The sequence below is a fragment of the Drosophila santomea genome, chromosome 3R (assembly GCF_016746245.2).
Source record: "Drosophila santomea strain STO CAGO 1482 chromosome 3R, Prin_Dsan_1.1, whole genome shotgun sequence".
Taxonomy (NCBI): domain Eukaryota; kingdom Metazoa; phylum Arthropoda; class Insecta; order Diptera; family Drosophilidae; genus Drosophila; species Drosophila santomea.
Genome location: NC_053019.2, coordinates 16,298,913 through 16,317,963, shown reverse-complemented (window position 1 = coordinate 16,317,963; position 19,051 = coordinate 16,298,913). Strand labels below are relative to the sequence as shown.

Below are 19,051 nucleotides of genomic sequence, written 5' to 3'. Positions count from 1 at the left end.
GGACAAGAAAACAAGATACATGTTAGGGTAGGCAGCAGTAATACGTCAATATATTTGGTATCAGAAAACAACAGGAAGTCCTCAAAATAAGCTCATTTGAAATATATTTAATATATTTATATAAAATCTTCATACTTTTTCAAACCTTCTGGCAACGACGCTACCCTACCGATACAACTATCGATAGCCGCCTGTCAGTTTTGACAGCTGTTTTAAGGTTATACTGCGCTGCCGTTGCAATCGCTCCACCAATTTGGTAATTTTGCTTATTTAACACCGAAAATTGCATAAAATTCGCAACTCAAGAAATCTGTAAAGTGGAGGGCGTGCAGGGAACGCAGTCGTTAAAAGTAGCATTACTAAATGGCACCCTTTTCTTGCAGTTCACGGTCGGACAATTACATAACTTGAAGAAGAAACCATGTCGCAGGCTCCCGTTCGCGTTTCCCCGCTGATCAAGTTCGGCAGATGGTCCCTGCTCCTGGTGGGCATTGCCTATGGTGCCGCTCACCAGAGCCGCCTGTCCAAGAAGGAGGAGAAGGTTCGCGAGATCGAGGCACAGCAGAAGGCCGTCCGGGATGCGAAGCTCGCCGAGGAGAAGAAGCGCAGCGCGGAGGCTGAGGCCCGTGCTTTGGCCGAGTTGTCGAAACCCACTCCCAAGCACTAGGATCCTTCAGGATGCAACATCCGTAGTTCCCTTAGCTTAAACACAGAAAAACCACAACATTTACACACGAAGTTCGCCTAAAAGGAAGATGAGGAGGAGGAGGATCATCGATAGTGGAGCCACCATCTATCGATCATTGACTATCGTTCTTGTGTTTTCCTCTGATGCATTGTGCTACAAACAGAATGTTCGAAATTAAATGATTGAAACAAAACTATTATGTAAATACTCTCAAGTGTTTGGTGTTTGTGATGAAGCTTACTGGTGCTTACTGGATATCTATTGGATTTGTGTTTAAATAAATCTTCACAGTTCTAAATTTCCCTGGGAAGTAAACATCATTATTTTATTATTATCAATAATTTACTAAACAAGTTAAAATAAAATCTATTAAATCTTGTTTGTTTAACAAGAACTGATCGTTTACCTTATCGGATAGCGACTGTAGTGGCCAGCTGATTGCCCCACTAAAGATATTGGCGCCAACAGCTGATTTCAACCGGCTTTTATTTACACTTTCAATTCGCTCACAAGTCGTCGGCAGCTCGGCTGTTTGATCAATAATCCCCCGGAATACCTCCGATTCCGGAGGTGTTGAGACACCTTTCGTGTTTGCGGGACCATTATATCACGCAATCCCATCGAGGACATGCCATCGCATCGCGATGACAAACTTTCTGGATCAGTTGCCTAAGCATATCAGGGAAATCGCGGAGCAGGGTAAAAGTGTTCAGAGTTTCTAAAACTTATTTTTAAGTGCCAACTAACTTCGTGTACTCCAGTTAATGTTCTGGCGCCGGAGGAGGTGCTGACCACCCCGAAGGTGCGATTCCTGGACACCCGTCAGCAATCGCTGCACACAATCGTGCGGAAATGCACTCCGGATGATGTAAGGGTGCTCAAGGATGCGGCGGCCAAGTGGCTGGCAGAGATGCCCCAGTCAGGTGAGTCAAGTTGTGTGTGAATGCAAATAGTTTACTGTTTCTCATTACAGCTGATTCCCTCTTCAAGCCGCTTGTGAATGTCAGATGGTCCCGGGTGTCGTTCGGATGTTCCGCTTTAGATCGCTGCACGGGCGGCGGAGTGGTCGCTCGTGGAATTACGGAACTCTGTGGAGCAGCCGGCGTGGGCAAGACCCAGTTGCTCCTTCAGCTGTGCTTATGCGTCCAGCTACCCCGTGAGCTGGGAGGCTTGGACAAGGGCGTGGCCTACATATGCACGGAGAGCGCCTTTCCGGCGCGAAGATTGCTGCAGATGAGCAAAGCCTGCGAGAAGAGGCATCCGCAAATGCAGCTTAACTTTCTGGGAAACATCTTTGTGGAAAATCATGTTGAGGCGGTTGGTCTCTCATCTCCATTAATTTCTAGCCATATGCTTTTCTGATATTAAACTTTGTAACCCGAAGGAAACCCTCCTGGCGTGCGTTATAAACCGCATTCCGCGTCTGATGCAACAACATGGCATTGGCCTGATCATTATTGATTCTGTGGCCGCCATATTCCGGCTGTATACCGATTACTTGGAACGAGCACGACACATGCGTCGGCTGGCAGACGCTCTTCTCAGCTACGCGGATAAGTACAACTGCGCCGTGGTCTGTGTGAATCAGGTGACTTCCAGGGACGGTCAGGATGAGATTCCCTGCTTGGGACTGCAGTGGGCACACCTGGGACGCACTAGACTGCGTGTTTCCCGGGTGCCCAAGCAACACCGCATGGGAGATCAACTGATAACGGTGCGCAAGCTGGAGATCCTTTACTCACCAGAGACCCCTAATGATTTCGCCGAGTTCCTTATTACCGCAGAGGGCGTGGTGAATGTTCCAGAGCCAACTGTCAGCAGCCCACCCGCAAAAATGCGTCGACTGTGATTGATCAAATTTATTCTGTTTATTTTGTTATCGTTTAATTTGTTGAATTTAAAATGTGTAACGGCGGTGCGTTCAATCCTGTTAAATTCAGCGGAATAGTTTAGGGTTTAATAATTTAAAATAAACTAATCTGCCATTCAGGTTTCGTTAACATTAAAATATATAAAAACGAATTTAGGAAACATGCTTCGCTTATTTTTTGATGACCTGAATAACGATAACGCAATCTTGTTTCAATTGTTTCTTAAATAAATCGTAGATAAATTGTAAAGTTCCGATAAATTTAACCAGAGCTTAAACCATTTTCCGGGCTTTATCTTCTTATCTGTTGCCTTAATTCCTTTTTTGTACAAACACTCAATAAATATGTTTCATTCAATTGCAATTTACAGGGTAGCAGAGCTTATAGGCCTACATACATTATAGTTTATAGTTCAAGTAGTAAAATCAATTTTGTAATCGCCTCGTATACATTATCACATGAAATTCTCAAAAGTTCAGAATACAATTTGCCATAGTTTACGCGGACATTTAAATGCGACATTTACAAAAGCCTAGCCTTAGCGTTTAAGTATATTAAATAAATAAAATACAAGCCTAAAGGTGAACGGATTACGCGACAATTAAATTACAATTAAGTATTACAACTATGGGGGTTTTCTTGCCGTTTAGTTTTCCTTTTTTTTGTTTCTTTTGTTTATTGGGATGGTTTATCCTCTTTGTGGATGAGCAATATTCGACTTTTTGGCACAAGTTAATTTGACTGTGTTTTTTATTTCTGTTTAAATCTCCCGCATGGCGACATCCTGATCCTGGGAATCGTGGGCTTCTGTAGAGTCGCCATGTTCGCTCGAGGACACGTCCTCCTCCTCCTCTTCCTCGCCGTCTCCCTCGCCTTCGCCCTCCGATGAGGAACTTTCGGTTTTGACCATCTTCTCCGGCTGCATTTGTTTGTTGGCCATGGCCAAGGCAATGGATATTTTACTGGCGGCCAATTTGCTTTCAAAATCCATTTCCGTTAGCTGGCCATTTTGAATTGCCGCCCTTTGGAGACTTAACTGCAATTCCCGGTGCTGCGGAGACTCCTCTCGTTTTATGTCCAATTTCTCGGTTTGTTCGAGTGGAGCGGCTGGTTCTACAGTTAAAGGTATGGCATGCTGATGCAAGCGCTGGTGTAGCAGTTGATTTTCATTGCTATTATTTGGCCTTTTTTCAACTGCGGGTTTTTGATCGCTCGTTTCCAGCTCTGCACTTCGATGTGCCTGATTGGCCGTTTTAACTGTCTTTTCCAGCAGCGCATTCAATTGCTTTTTAATCTTGGTGGTACTCTGTTTGGCGGGCACTTTTCCCTCGCTGTTGCTAACATTGTTATTTAACGTATTGTTGTTGTTATTGTTACTGCCGCGATTCGGAGACTTTGGAGATTTCTTGCTCTCCGCAACGGGGGCGGCATTGCCAACAGTGGGTGAAGTCGCATTGGCGGATCTCTTTTCGCTCTGCTCTCCACTTGGAGCTGTTGTTGTTGTTGTGGCTGCTGCTCCTGGCTTCGCATTCGAGGATTTGTGCTCTGCCGCCTCGTTATTCGTGACGTTGTCCTGCTTCTTCCACTTGGTGCGGCGGTTTTGGAACCAGATCTTCACCTGGAAGGTAAACAAAAAAAGACACTTTTGTTAGTTACCGGCTTTTGGTACGTTTAAAGCTTTTTTCTGGGTTGGCAATGCCATTTGTTTTTCTAACTGTAATTATAATATTTTATCAATTATAAGTTCCGCTTAAATGAAATGGAAATAGGAATTACAATTACTGTTATGGCGATATAATTTAAAAGCTGTTACCAGGTTAATACATGAAATGGCCCTCGAAAATGCGACCACAAAACGGCTGACCCCAAAGCCAGTTCGCAGTCGCATAATTACGAATGTTTATGCCCCATTTGGCCTTATTAGTGGGCGCATAACAAATAACTCGAGAGCTGTGTATCCTCCTGCCGTACGAAATTATTCGAATATACTCGCAACACTTCCGCCCCGTCAGTCAGTCGGTGCTCATTTTTCCCGAGACTCCAAACGAGCGCAATGATGAAATGACAGGCGCACGTCAAAAAGGCCAAAATCGAAACCCCCTTCGGTTGCCGTTTTTCCCAATTTTCCCTCCTTGGTTTTCCGCCGAGGGCAATGGCGCAACATAAAACATTTGCCTCTCATTTTCGTTTTCATTTTCATTTCCATTTCCATTTCATCCAGAAATGATGGGCCAGCTAAATAAATGAAAAATCTATTTAAATCGCGCACATAATTAGTATTTCAGCGGCATGTCTGCAGATACACACACTTCCATTCGGATAGAGATACAAGCGTTAAAGATAGATGCCTCGTCCATAGTCCATATGACATGCTCATTTCGCCGGAGTGGCGGAAAAAAATTATGAAATTAACATGAAAACGCCACGAAATTACCCATTTCGAAAAGTATAAAAAATTTTAAAGAGGAAATGGCCCAAGTACATACGTTGCGCACAAACAAATCCCGTACACTTTCGTATCGAAAATCAATTAATTGATTGCCAAATATTTCCGAATATACTTCGTACTCGCACACTATAAAATGGCAATTTGAATTGCTATGTACCCGCCGATGGATTGATGCCCATGCTAAATTGTTTATTTTACGGATGAAGATGGATTATGAGTGAGTTTTCCTCACTATTTCCTCGTATTGGGCATTACTCATCCCGCGTGCCACCCCGAAATAGTTCATTAGATACATTCAGACATTCAGACATTCATACATTCATATGTGCGTTCATAAGCAATAAAGCATTTCCCGTGTTTACCTTAGCCGCACTCTTAATGGCCAGAGCCAAAGTGGATTCCTTCCTTTCACCTAAATGGCTTTGTTTTAATGGCCTTTTCGAATGCGGGCCATCTCATCATCGTCGTATTTAATTGTTGATTAATTTCGATTTTCATGTGCTCAAGTGTTCGCTGCCGTGTGTGTGATGATCTAATTGATTTCGGGGTTTTCGGGGTTTTCGATGTTTTTGGATTATTAATGTTTGGGGCGCGATGCGATTTGGTAAATATTGCATAAATCTTCATTAATAATTTATGTGCCCCCTTAAATTTCCCCGCTTTTGGCTCGAATCGATTGCGCATCGTCAATAAACTGCCTTTTTTGTTGTGTTTTGATCTGGGCACTAAACCTCATTAAGGCGAGATGTGGAAATCATTCTATAAATACTGAAAATCTTGTCAAGCGATTCACAGGCCCCTCGCATTTCGTTCGACCCGCTCCTATGATTTATTGACATTTAAGAGTGTCTGTGTGAACGTGTGTGGCAAAAATGACAGAAACAGAGCTCATAAATAGCCCAAAAGGCAAACTAGAGTCACTTGGAAAAACACGAAATCAATCAAACATTTCCCAGGAATTTTCATCTTTATTTTCTCGTGTGCTTTGTGATTTACTATATTTGTTATAGGAGCAAACACGCAGGAATTCGCATTAAATTTTCAAATTCCCACTAAATATAAATCTACGCATTAATAGAACTCTGCTTAATTCATGAATAACTCAAACAATAAATATTAGCTACAAAGTTGTTCATTCACTTGGATCGCATTATTTCTGGCAGTGCAGGGGTATTTGCCACTTAAATAGGTTTATGACAGATGCGTCTCAGCTATTTTGTTGGTCCAACACATGTATTTCAATCAACGCCAGAAGATCAGAGAGTCGCACCAATCCCCAAATAGTCGGCTAGTCAGTCTGGTCGAGATCCGCAATTTTCTTTGGCCCCTAACCCATGCTGTTAACCTCCCTGCCATTCAAGCCCCTCCGCTTTCCCCTTCCCCTCCACTTACCAGTCAACACTCACGCTCATTTTCGCTTTTCCCGTCTATGCGTGTGCTTAGTATAATTAATTTTCACATTCGCCGCGCACTTTTTGAAAATAAACGAAGGAAATTATGTCTGGCCCAACAATGAGCGGCCAAATTAGGATGGCCAAGTGTTTTTGGTAGCCGCATTGGCAGAGGAGTGGCCAAAAGGGGGCAAAGGGGGCCAAAAAGCAACTAAGTAGTGATGGTGGCTGCTGCACATAATTCTCGGGCGTGCCAAGAAAAACTCAACAATTTTTCGAGCTCCCTTTTTACAAATAATGCTTTAATGTGTAATTTAGCATATGTATGTATTATGCTATTTGTTTGTTTGCTTGTTGGTTTTGTGGTGTTGAAAAAATTATGATAATTGCCCCTGTGGGCGCGGAATGCGGAATATGGCCGTAGGTGATGGAAAAACAGGAAAGAAAAGCCATAACTCAAACATTCTGAAACGTTCTGTTGAACTTAATCTGTAATTATGCACCCACAGAACCCTAAATCAAATGTAAACAAGCTGAGTATAACTAGCAAATATTGCAAAGCACCTTCGGATTTTCCCCACCGACGATTCTAGCTGCGTAACGAAACACTCTGCTTCGTGCAAATATGCGCAATGCATTGCCATTACTAATTAATAACATAATCACTGCATTGCCTGTCATTTCGGATTATGTTCGCCCACACAAATACACAAATACGCCCACCTATTTCCGCCCCCTGGAAATTCGAGGCATTCCGAAATGTTAGCAGCAAATTTCGGTGGGGCTTCAATTTTCCGCTGTGCTGGCAGTCACTAAATTTTGGCGCTAGTCACTGTGAATTTGAAGATTTAGCAAATTAATACTAATACATATATTAGTTGGACTAAAAATCTGTTCAATGGATGTCCTAATTGAATATTATGCAATTATAACTTTATTCTGAACTATGTGTTTCACCATTCGATTTCTATTGTCCTACAAAAATGACTACGTATCCTTATGCTAAAAAGTTTAAACTAGTTTACTTTTCAATGAAACTCTCTGGTTCAATCACAGTGATTAGCTAACAGTTTTGTGAGCATCTCCTCTTGTAAGGAAGCTGTCGTTGGATTTCAATATAAGCGCATTTGCTTTAAATTCGTTGCTTATTAATTAAGGCACAAATGCAAACTGAAGCCAGGGTACATGTGTGGTGGCAATAACAACGCAACAATGCCATTATCACCGGATATCCAATGAAGTCAAAACCCCCACACACCCCTTTTCACATTCGCATCCGCATTGTTCTCCGAGTTTTGGGAAGCGAGTGCATTTAATGTTTCAAAGGAGCTGCAGTTGGAATTTATGCAACATCATTATTACACATGCTACCTAAATGCAATCAAAAGATGATGGTTATTTGGCATGGAATGCCATAAATCTAAATTCGCAATGCAACTGCCGGTGAATCCGGATAGAACATAAACGCAATTAGCAGATGCGCAATAATTCAACTTAAATATGTGAAATTTCCTCAGTTAGGATTACTGACCCCAAGCAAAAGGATGAAGATACATTTGGAAGCGATGTGTGAAATTAAAGAATTTAGCGATGCAAATTGGCATTGCTGAAATTGTCTAGACCTTCGGGGGATCAAAATGTAATTTTGTAATTACGTAGTAGTACTAGCATATCAGGCAAATTCGTCTAAAATAAAATCTCCTCTGCCACAAATTGAAAGCCAAAGTGTGTGCATAGAAAACCCGAACATAAATCAACAAAATGCAGCGGAAAATAAAGCCAAAAGCCAGAGAAGCAATTTAGTTGATGATTTTTCGTATCGCGTTGCTTTCGTATTTTTTGTGTATTTTCGTTTCATTTTAATTCGTATTTTTAGTTTTTATTTGATTTGCTTGGCGGTTTTAGAATTTTATGTCAGCTTGGCAGTCCAAAGTGGCATAAAGCAGCATAAATTATGCTTATTAGTGGGACGAAAAACAGGTATACTAAATTGTTTTTGTTTTTATTTTGCCTTTAGTTTTTCCTCCAGCTTTGACCGAAGTTTGGGCCAACTTCGCCCTCTTGACTTTTAATTGGCTTATTGTGTTGGATTGTCTAAAATGTTTTTGCCTCCGGTTTGTTGCTATGCTTCTATTTTGCTTTTTTTTTTTTGTCGGTTAGCTTTGACCGCCCACTCAAGTTTGGTGGATTGTGTTTTTATTTCAATTTTTTTTTTTTTTGCCAGCTCTTGCTGAGCACAAAGTGCTCATTAATTACTTACTGGCCGCTCAAAGTTAATTGTTCATATTTTATCAAAAGAAAGAGCTGTCAACTTCGGTTGACTTGCTAATTGCCAAGTGCTTAGTTCTGGCAGCCGTTTGGCAAAAATAAAATGTAAAAAATAGCCATGGCAAAATTTGAGATTCAGCAACGCCCACAAAATGCCGACGAAAGCGATCGTTGTCTACACTCCGGCGATCGTACATCCGACAGCGATAGCTATATAGCTATAGTCGATTTCCCCGAACGATCGACAGAGACGGGACGAGCTATCTGAACGATCTGCCGACGGAGCCACGCCCTCTGTTTTCTGTTTTCAGTTTTCAGCTTCTGTTTATTTTCAAACAGTTTTGCTCGTCGCCAATCGAGGCAGATGCTGTCGGCATCTACGACTTCAACGGGCCAGAAAAAACTCAAGTGGTCCGCCATTAAGTCGAGTGTCTATGCAAATTTATTCCAAGCAGTTTGGTTAAAGTTCTGGTCAAAAAATAAATGTTAAGGGTGTATTTCAAGACATTCAAACGGCTTTTCGAAAGTTTATTCATAGAAAGTTTGTTTAGGCTAGTATAAGTATTATTATCAAATAAATATTATTGGTATAAATATATCTGAATAATATGAAAATAGTATTACCACTTTAAAATACTATTAATTACCTAATGCACACGAATTTCGAACTATAGCCCAAATAATACCCCTTAAATGTTGCTTATAAAATCCCAACGGGCACAAAACCCTTTTTTGCGGTGCCATCTGCATCTGGAGCGTATGCGTAACAATTTAATTAAGTTGCGGTGCCGAATAATACTAATAACAGCAAATTGCATTTATTGTTTTGAATTATGCACTCACGCACACACACACCCACACACACTTTGACACTTTGTGGTGACCAGTGTGCTAGTTTATGTTAGCCACTTTGGGCCATAATTAAATGTGAGGGTCGAGAGCAAACCTAATAATAAATATATCAATTTGCGAAATATTTATTTATTAATTAGTACAAAAAAAAAAAAAAACGATGCTGTTTGCATTGCTTAAAATGATTTCGTTTTCATTTAAATCGTTGAAAGCCTACGTGGCGTATGCGTAATATTTGCTTGTACATTTTGCGGAGAGTGCGCTTGTGTGCATTAAATTATTCATGAATTGATTAAATAATTGCCGACTAATAAAATGTAAATTAGCTTTAATTAGTTAATTAATTAGCCAAAGGCATTCATTACACAGTTGCCAGAGTGTCGAGTGTGCCTTTATAGATTTGTAACGAACGATTTGATCTTTAATTGGATTAAAACTCGAAATTATTCAGCCGAAAGGAGCGTTAAGTAGGTTAGCCAAATGTCACATCCATTTTCTTCTACTTCGAATGACCTGATGCCAAGAAAACAAATGGTTTTCCATATCCACTTACTTAAAGCAATAAATAGGCACTTTATTAAAAACGACCAGCCTTTTAAGAAACTGTTTTTAGCAAGTTGTTTTTAATTTATTTGATTGCCAACCATTTGTATGTTGCATAATTTGCAAATGACAGAATTATCTGTGAAATGCATTCAGAATTCCTTTGCCTGCTGCAACTGATTGATATCAATGGCAATATTAACAATAATAAAGGACCAGTGGATATACATATGTATAACCTCCAGCAATGCAATGTCCTTGTTTACATCGCACACACGTGCAATTTAATTTAACGCAGCATCATTTTTTGTACCCTTTTTGCAGTGCCACAAACAGACTGCGAATGTAAATAAGTCCGATACTGGGAACTCGAAACTCCAAAAACACATTGCTCTACATAGTTGGGTCACCATTATGTGGTGCCCTCAAAGATGAATTGCCATTTGATTTGTTTGTGCTGCTTGTGGCAGCAGTTTAATTTAATTATCGCATTTGTCATTTGGCCAACTGCCAGTGAAACTGCTGCCACTGCTACTGCTGCTACTTGTTTTCTGGCCCACAATCGCTAGGGCCATCCATCGACCATGCAATTGACCAAATAAACGCAAACAAATGGGCACATGCAGATAGTTGGCCCAAATCAGAGGTCAAAGCTGCACTGTAGCTAACTGCAGCGTGTTATGGACTTGCAGTTTAATCAAAACATATTGGAAGTATGCTTGTAAAATAAATAATTAACTTTTTGAATCTATAATACAACGACATAAATATTTGGCTGGCATTTTCAGCATCACTTGAGCTGTTTAACTGGCCTAATATACCATCCCATGTCATTAATCTCTGGCTCGATTGCACCGCAATCGGAATCAATCCAAAAAGACGAGTTTGCTGAAGAGCAAATCAACATTTAGGTCGCACCTGAGTGGCAATTACATTCGGGTTTATGAGCGAGCGATGGCAAACATTTAAAATGAAATGCCTAATGCAAATTGTCGAGACAGTTGCAGTGCAGACCGCAAGCGAACAGTTGCCAGCACACGCCCCTATGCAATGAATGCGGCATTGCGGCGCACCACCCCCCAGAACCACCCACCGCACCACCCACTGCACCACCCCAAGGCTCCACGTTTCACCCATCCCCCTTCCCCTTGCCCTTGCCCCCTTACCCCGCCGCTGGCACTAATATGCAAATGTAATTTGCTGAGTTTGGCGCGTGACGTTCGTTTGGTAATCGCAACACAATTACAATGTTGTCAGTTTGCATGCGTGTGCGTGAGTGTGTCGCTGTGTGCGTGTGTGCCGCAGGGGTGAAGAGGCGAAAGGGGGTGGTGTTGGTGGTGCTGGTGGTGGTGGTGCAGCGGTTGCAGTTGGGACAGCCGCATCTACGCGTAATTAATTGATTTTTATCTGGCTTAAGGCTATTTTACAGTTTGTTGATGACAGACGATGCAGACACGAGTGCTCCCTGGATGAGGCACACAACGCGGAGAGAGATGCACCACTGAGGTGGTGAGGTGGAGGCAGCCACCTCAACTCATCTCATCCGCATCCGCATACGCATATCTCCAACAGTCCAGAGGGCAAGCCATTTGAGAACCACATTATGGCCGATGTGGAGGTCTATTTAAAGCCAATTTTATGACTCTCACTTTGTCTCTGGCTTTTCATTTGTTTTGTGATTATATTTGAGGGGTTATATGTATGTCTGTTAAGCATATTCTGTTTATTCGTTATTTCTTTGAAATATCTTACAATAACGAATATAGTAGTTCATTCTAGTACCAATATCGTGCATTCCAAGTATTAAGTACTTAAGTAAACGATCTGCTCACAAATGACTTGGTAAATAACTGGCGAAGGAAAGCGGAAAAACCTTGATCCGATTAACCATCGTATAATTATAAGTTTTAAACTGCAATCGAACTGGTTGGCAATTACGGGAGGAGTTGGTAATTTGATTCCAATTAACGCAAATCTCTCGCTGCAAACTTGATCCAGTGTGAGTGGTGGTGGGTCGATGGGAAAATTGGCAAGTGCCAATGCAAATGGCCAAAAGGCTTAATGTCCGGCCACAGCAGGATACCCATATACACAAATACAACACACAAACACGGTATACCTAGCATGCACACACACGCAGGACACACACACAGAGGACAGCCATGTCCTGCAGTTAATTTGCTGATATTATTGCTGTGATTAACACATACATGTTTATGTGCCCTGACAGTGTTTTATATATAAACACAACATTCTGAGCGCAGTTGTGTGAGCGTGGAAATCTGTGCATTGCACTTGAATTGACGTCGGTTTCTCACGCACACACACACACACACACAGACGTGTCCTTTGCCAGGATGATAAATGACTGGACCGAGCTTATAATATTAATAACGTAGACAAAACACTTGAACATGTCGACATGCATAACATTTTGGCTCACACGGACAGTTGGACATCAAACACAAGGCACTAACCGAAAATATATACCAAATTGGCAATAAATAGGCTAATTTAAAGCTGATATTTTGAAACTAGCCATCGAATATAATTTTGTGCAGTGTACACACGCACACGTTGCAGAATTCTTAGTGTTTATATGTGTATATCAACTTGTAATTAATTGACTTGATGGAGAATGTAATTTAATTAAGCAAGCATTTCACTGCGACTCCTCTGCCATATCCTTGTTGTTGCCATGGCCAATTTGCTTGGCTTCCATCTACATCTACATCTATACCATCCTCATTTTCCCTGCGTCTTGTGAGTGTGTTTATCTGACTGGGTCTTTGCCATGGCAGCCAATTAGTCTTATGGCTTTCGAGCTCCCACACGGCGTATGCGTAATGTGAGATTATTAATGCAAATCGGGTTTGCATTGACAGGCCCAAGTTTTGACAGCTTTGTAGGGATTGACGAGGACATGTAATGTGGCGGGATATACTTGAGGAATATAATGGCATAAATATATGTCTATTTATTACTATTTCAACGTTTGCATAAATACCTTTCCCAAGGTAAGCCCCAAGTGCTTAATTAAAGCGATTTATAAATCAAGACGAAACATTTTCATTAAGTAGCGGAGGCCTTAGGATTCTGGTTGAACTTTCGGTATTTAAACTCCGCACTGTCAACTGCAAATGCAGATAACAAACGAGTGGTTGAGTGGTTGGCCAAAAATATCCTGTTTGGGACAGAAACCGCAAAGGGTTCAGGAATGATATTAAAGTTTTGATTAATTTAGCGCCTCTTAAAGAGCCAAGTACACAGATGGCAAGCATGTGGGTGTGTTTGTTCATAAATTTTGTTGTTGCTCTTAATTGGCTGACAGCAGTTGGGCCCTGGGCATGTCCTTGCTGCAAAGTTAATTTATTCTAATTAGTCAATAAATCTCAATTTATTTCACAATCAGGCAAACTTCGTGTGTGTGTGTGTGTGTGAGTGTGTGCACTTGAGTGTGAGTTTGCTTGTGCTTTAAGGCATTTCTGGCTGCCATGCGAATTGTAAACTTGTCCTGCTCCTCGCCGTCGCCCCTCGAATATAAATGCCCTCCATTCTACATTCTGCACAAAATCACATGTTCGGGCAGCTGCTGCAAGTGCAAGTGCAACGAAATACAATTTGGCATAATAATTACTGAGGCATTAAGCAGCATCACACCTTGCTTCCTCTTGTTATGCTCTTCAATTAAATTACGATATATTTCATGGCTCCCGGGTTGATTCGAGTTGCATAAATAAATTGCGGATTAAACTAATGCGGCCAACGGAATCGAAAAATGCTTATTTTTGCCAAAATGATGATCAAATTATGCTTTTAATTTGGCTCGTTCTTATTTTTCACTGCTACAGTGTGCGTCAAAGTTCCAAAGTCCAAACGCAGTGAATAAATAAATGTTAAAAACTATTACATTATCAAAAAAAAATTGTTATCCTATTTCAAGTTGCACTTATTAAGTTATAAATATTTTTCACTAATAAGGTATAATGTTTTAGTAACATAAAGTCACTGCAGACTACTGTATATCAAAAATAATATCATTTTATTATATTTTTTATTTTTGCCTGTTCATTTCCTCGTGCAAATTAGGCAAATTAAATATTATAAGCATACGCACAGAAGCAGACAACAAAACATTTATGGTAAATATGTGCATTAGGCTGGGATTATTGAGTGGGTTTTAAAAGTGTTTAATTTAGTTAAATGGCCACAATTGCGATTGTGTTTTTTGAGCTAGCATAGACCAGCAAAATATTGTGATACTAAATAATTCGAATAATCCCACAAAAACATTATGTACACTGGCTGCAATTTGCACTGATAGTCAGTGTGGGGAAAATCAATATGAAATATTTTTTTTTATCATTTGGCATAAAACTCCCAATTAAAATTTTGTTTTTGGCATCCTTTACGTTTCTGGAATTTCAGAATCTAAAAATGTTGGTTCTTTTTAAAAACAAATCAGTAAAGATTTTTATTTAAATGGATATTTGTGGGAAGAAAAGAAGAAATTCTTTTAATATCCTCCCAGAATTTTGCAGATATAATCTTGATGTTAAATAAATCATTCTGAATGATGTGGATATTAAATTTCCATATACTATAAGACACGTATATATTTATTTTATTTTGTATAGTACTGGAATGTAATCCTACCTGCGTCTCGGTGACCATCAGCAGCTTGGCCATCTCGGTGCGCTCGCTGGCGCTGAGATACTTCTTGTTCTCGAACATCTTCTCCAGCTCGAAGATCTGTCTGCCGGTGAAGGTGGTGCGTGCCTTCTTCTTGCGCCGGGCATCCGTGGAACCGGAATCGGAGTCATCCTCGGTGGTCTCCAAGGTGCTGTTCGCATTGCTCTGCAGCTGCGGATTCAGATTGCTGCCCGGCGAGCTGCTGCTATTGGTGGCCATCAACTTGTCCCGCATCAAACTATCGCTGCTGCCCGTGGGACTGATATCCGGTGGTAGAGCCACTGTTGCCGCTGCCGTCGGCGATAACTTCTTTTTCTTGGCCGCCGGCTTGCCAGAGCTTTCTGCAAAAATGGATGGAGAAGAACAAAAAGATAAACAACAATAAGAAACAAGAAAAACGGTTAGCCAGATATGAGTATGCACATTTGTCTTGGCCATGTTTGCCTGGCTTTTATATCGAATCGCAGCTGTTTAACCTCAATGGGGTCTCTTGGCTGTCATTTCATAACCGCTTTTGCAATTAGCCCGTCAAATGTAACAGCTATTGACTGGGCCAACTGCCTTTTGTTTTGCATTGTTCGATTCTTCTACTACACGTATGCCTTCCCCTTTCTTGTTTCTGCACTTTTCATTATGCATTTGTTTGCCATTTGCCATAAGCTTTTGCTTATGTTTTCGATATTTTACTCTTGGATTAGGTGGGTTACTTTTCTTATGAGACAGCTGATAAGAAGCAATGAATATAGGGTAAACTTTGTCTTAAACAATCGTATGTTTATGTTTAACAGAAGATGTTGTAGAATCACCTATGAATAAACCAAGAATTTTGACTTCACTCAGCTGCACTTCCATTTATTATCTCCAGAAGATATCAAGGGCATTAATGGGCCACTTTCGTTGACCAATGGCCGCCTGGCAATATCGGGCGAAAACAAGTGTTAACTGTGCCATAAATGCCATATGCTTTTGGCCGCGGCTTTTGGACTTGACCGGGCCAAAACGTGTCTGGCATGAGGCGAACGAAACGTTGCCTGGACAACTTCAATTACCAATGCATAATTGAAATCTAATTGACAGTTAAATGCAAAACGCTCGATATCGCCGAGCTGTGTATATGGTGTGCATGATGGGTGTTTGGTTTGCTGCTTCTGTCGTTGTTGTCGTTGTTGTCGCATTGTCGTTTGTCGCATTGATAATACGCCGCGTGGGCCCCCGGCGGCCTCATATGCATGACACTGTGATTAATTAGGCGGGGCGGTGTGGGTGCGGTGGTGGAATCAGTGCCATTGTCGCCGTATTTTCGCTGTCGCCATTGGAAAACGGCGACCGGCAATTGGTAATTGGCAATTGGCAATTTTCACTATCGAACAACACGCGGGGTGGCGGTGGTGGTGGTGGGTTTCCCGAGGGAAATGAGAGACGATGGCAGTGGAGTGTAAAGGGCGCCCCATTGGCGCGAAATCAATAAAACTAAATGGCAAAACAAAAGCGGAAAAACAACAAGCTGGCCAAGCGTTAAAAGCCCGCAACTTGTGCAATTAGAGCAACAACAATAAAACCAGAACAAAAACAAATGCGAAAAACAAAAAAAAGGAAACGAAAAGAAAACTTTGCACAAATGTTTGCTTATATTTGCCAGCAGCAGCATGGCTCTTAACGCCAATTGCCAATTTCCATGTCATTTCCATTAGGCCCAGTCGTCGACGGCGGGCATTTAAATGTCGTTATGCCAAGTGAGCAAAAAAGCTTCATCTCGGAACCCAAAACTCCACTTATTGCCCCGCTCGATTTGACGGCACTTCCATTTATGGCAGCTGCAAACAAGTAATTAAGCGAAAATTAACCGATGACTATGTCAAACAATCGCTTGTCTGGAAGTTCGTCATTCAATCGGTTTGCTAGTTGCTGGATTGCTGGTTTGGCTGTTGTTTTCGCCAAGTCTGGTACGTGATTTTAATAACAATAAAAACGGAACATACACACACACAACATTGAGCAATTAACGCGCCAAGCGAATAGCGGCAGCAAAATTATTCAAATTGAGTTCTCAACATTTGCTTGTTTTTTTTTTGTTTTTGCCCACCGATTGCCATTTTGTATTTGTTTCATTGTGGCTGCCGCAATTGCTAATTGCATTTTCGTACATTTTCGTATATTTTCGTGCCAATGCGCTGGCCTCTTTCGAATTAAATCATTTTAATGCACCCAATGCAAATGCATATTTAAATTGGCAACCATTTCCGATTCAAATATGAAATAAAAATAACAAAGCAATGAGCCAAAAGTGCATCTAATTAAATTTTGCACATTTTGTTGACCATTTACAATCTGAATAGTTTATTAATTATCGCAAAAGAACGTCCTGAATATATATGCAAACAATGTATTTACTGAACATTTTCTGGCACATTTCGTTAATAATTCGCTATCGTTTATGTAAAAGAAAACAATGACTTATGTGTTTCAAATATCCAATTGGAGCTTTAAAAATGTTCATAAATAATTAACTGCTTTTTAGCTCCGACATTTCGTTTTCCAAAGTAGTAGATTCAATACATTTTGAAGCCATAATCAAACTGTAAATGGCATATAAAATTCTTGGAAAATTGAGTAGCTGACAGACGAGCCGAGTTAACTGGAGTGTGGCAAATTCTAATGACCAGGCCATTAGCCCAGCCGAAAAAAGGGCCCGAGACGATGAGCGGGCCAAGAAGAAGAAGACGAAGATGCCGATGGGCATCATTTAAGTTGGCAGAACACGCATACGCCGTGTTGCCCGCCGCACGCTTCGCTGAAGCGTGTTGAGAGCTCCACGCTCCGCTCAATTGGCAGACTCGTCGAGCGTTGCCACACGGCACACACATCCTACCTATGCTGGGCGCCAATACGCGAGGGATCACATCGAAAATAGAAACACTTTCAAAAATACTAGCTACTAAATTGATTATAGATTTTGAGCCTGGGAAGAAGCTTTCAGAAGATCTATTTCTTCAGGCATCACTGATCTCATAATACACTGACTGGCAAAGGTTTTAAGCTTAGTAGTTCAGACTTTTAGCATCTCTTCAGTAAATTACACTTAGTAATAGAGTATATAGTAATATATAGTAATATTTTTTCTCTGTGCACCAGTAGCGCCCAATACATACCCTTCTTGGTAGCAGACTTGCCGAGGATTTGGCTCTGTTTGGTGGCCGGCATGGGTGAGTTGTTGCTGTCGCGGGACTTTTTGGCCACACACAGATTTAGCGGCTGATCGAGCGGAGTTGCAACAGTTGCTGCCACTGCTGCCACTGCTGCCACAGAAGTTGCCCCTGCAACAGCGGCACTGTCTTCCTCGCTGGCATCGCTCATCGAAATGGAGGAGCTGCGGATGGGCTGCTGATCTTGATACGGTTTCAGTATGCTGTTCGGCGACTTGGCCGGTCCCTGGGCATCAAAGGCGCCCTCGGGCCGATCCTTTTTCACCAGGGACATGCCCAGGATATCGGCGATGGAGTGGGGCGTCGGGTGTGGCGGTAGGCGATCGTAGACATGCGCATGCCAATTGGTGGGCGGACCAGGTGTGGTTGTAATCGCAGGTGTGCTGACCGAACGCCGTTGCTGCTGCTGCTGTTGCTGCTGCTGCTGTTGCGGCTGCTGCAGCTGCTGGGGATGCACTGAACTTGGGCGGGGCGCCACAACCGCCTCCAGTTGCTTTTGCAGAAACGTGGTGGGTGGACTGTCGGAGATCGTGCTGGCCATGTTGTTGTTGTCACGCACGCGCAACATATTCACCAGCTTCTCCTTGCTGCTGCTGATGGGGCTGACCATGTGGCTGGTCATCGAGGTGGGCGGTATGGTCAGCGGACTGCTGTAGTTGTAGCCATTGCAGGCCATCTTGTACAGATCGGTGTTGGATTGCTGGTGTTGCTGCTGCTGCTGCTGCTGATGTTGAAGTTGATTTTGATGATGTTGCTGCTGCAGGAGATGCAATTGCTGCTGCTGTTGCTGATCCTTCACAATGTTACCGTAATTATGACCCAGGGCGCCGCTGGCCATTTCAGCTGCCTCCAAATGTGCGTCGCGTTCAGTTTCGGGCATCATTTGAGCCACGTTGCCTGCAAATGAGGGAAATGAAAAAATATGTTAAACAAGTTGGTACTGAAAAATGGAGATAAAGTGAGAGAGAGCAAACTTAGATTAGCCCGAACAGCTGCACATTTGTCGTCAACTTGTTAACGGTCTGCCTGCCAACTGGCGCCTGGTAATGTAATTTGTGCCCGCCCTCGACGTGAAGGCCAAAAGGCTTCGTTTG

At 41.9% G+C, this 19,051-nt stretch overlaps 3 protein-coding genes across 6 annotated transcripts in view; 2 read left to right on the top strand and 1 right to left on the bottom strand.

Moving 5' to 3' along the window:
- Window positions 1-97: 97 nt before the first annotated feature.
- Window positions 98-881, top strand: LOC120452203 (ATP synthase subunit e, mitochondrial). 2 transcript variants are annotated; one of them, XM_039636322.2, is made up of 2 exons: window positions 98-256; window positions 384-881. In XM_039636322.2, exon 2 carries the CDS (start codon window positions 422-424, stop codon window positions 665-667), a length of 246 nt encoding a protein of 81 aa, XP_039492256.1. In that variant the 5' UTR covers window positions 98-256; window positions 384-421; the 3' UTR covers window positions 668-881. The 2 variants fall into 2 exon arrangements, with proteins under 2 accessions (XP_039492256.1, XP_039492257.1); XM_039636323.2 differs by having other exon boundaries at window positions 216-312.
- A 187-nt stretch (window positions 882-1,068) lies between these two features.
- On the top strand, window positions 1,069-2,537 carry LOC120452202 (DNA repair protein XRCC3). The gene is made up of 4 exons (XM_039636321.2): window positions 1,069-1,387; window positions 1,450-1,611; window positions 1,662-2,005; window positions 2,073-2,537. The coding sequence occupies exons 1-4, from the start codon at window positions 1,333-1,335 to the stop codon at window positions 2,535-2,537; spliced, it is 1,026 nt and encodes a 341-aa protein (XP_039492255.1). The 5' UTR covers window positions 1,069-1,332.
- A 781-nt stretch (window positions 2,538-3,318) lies between these two features.
- The window catches only part of LOC120452199 (homeobox protein abdominal-B), a 40,162-nt gene continuing 24,429 nt past the window's right edge, over window positions 3,319-19,051 (bottom strand). For all 3 annotated transcript variants that reach the window (XM_039636317.2, XM_039636318.2, XM_039636319.2), the window contains 3 exons: window positions 17,904-18,854; window positions 14,719-15,095; window positions 3,319-4,177 (listed from right to left, as the gene is read on the bottom strand). In XM_039636317.2, coding sequence (XP_039492251.1) covers window positions 3,320-4,177; window positions 14,719-15,095; window positions 17,904-18,840 — 2,172 coding nt within the window. In that variant the 5' untranslated portion in view covers window positions 18,841-18,854 and the 3' untranslated portion in view covers window position 3,319. The remainder of the gene's footprint in view (window positions 4,178-14,718; window positions 15,096-17,903; window positions 18,855-19,051) is intronic.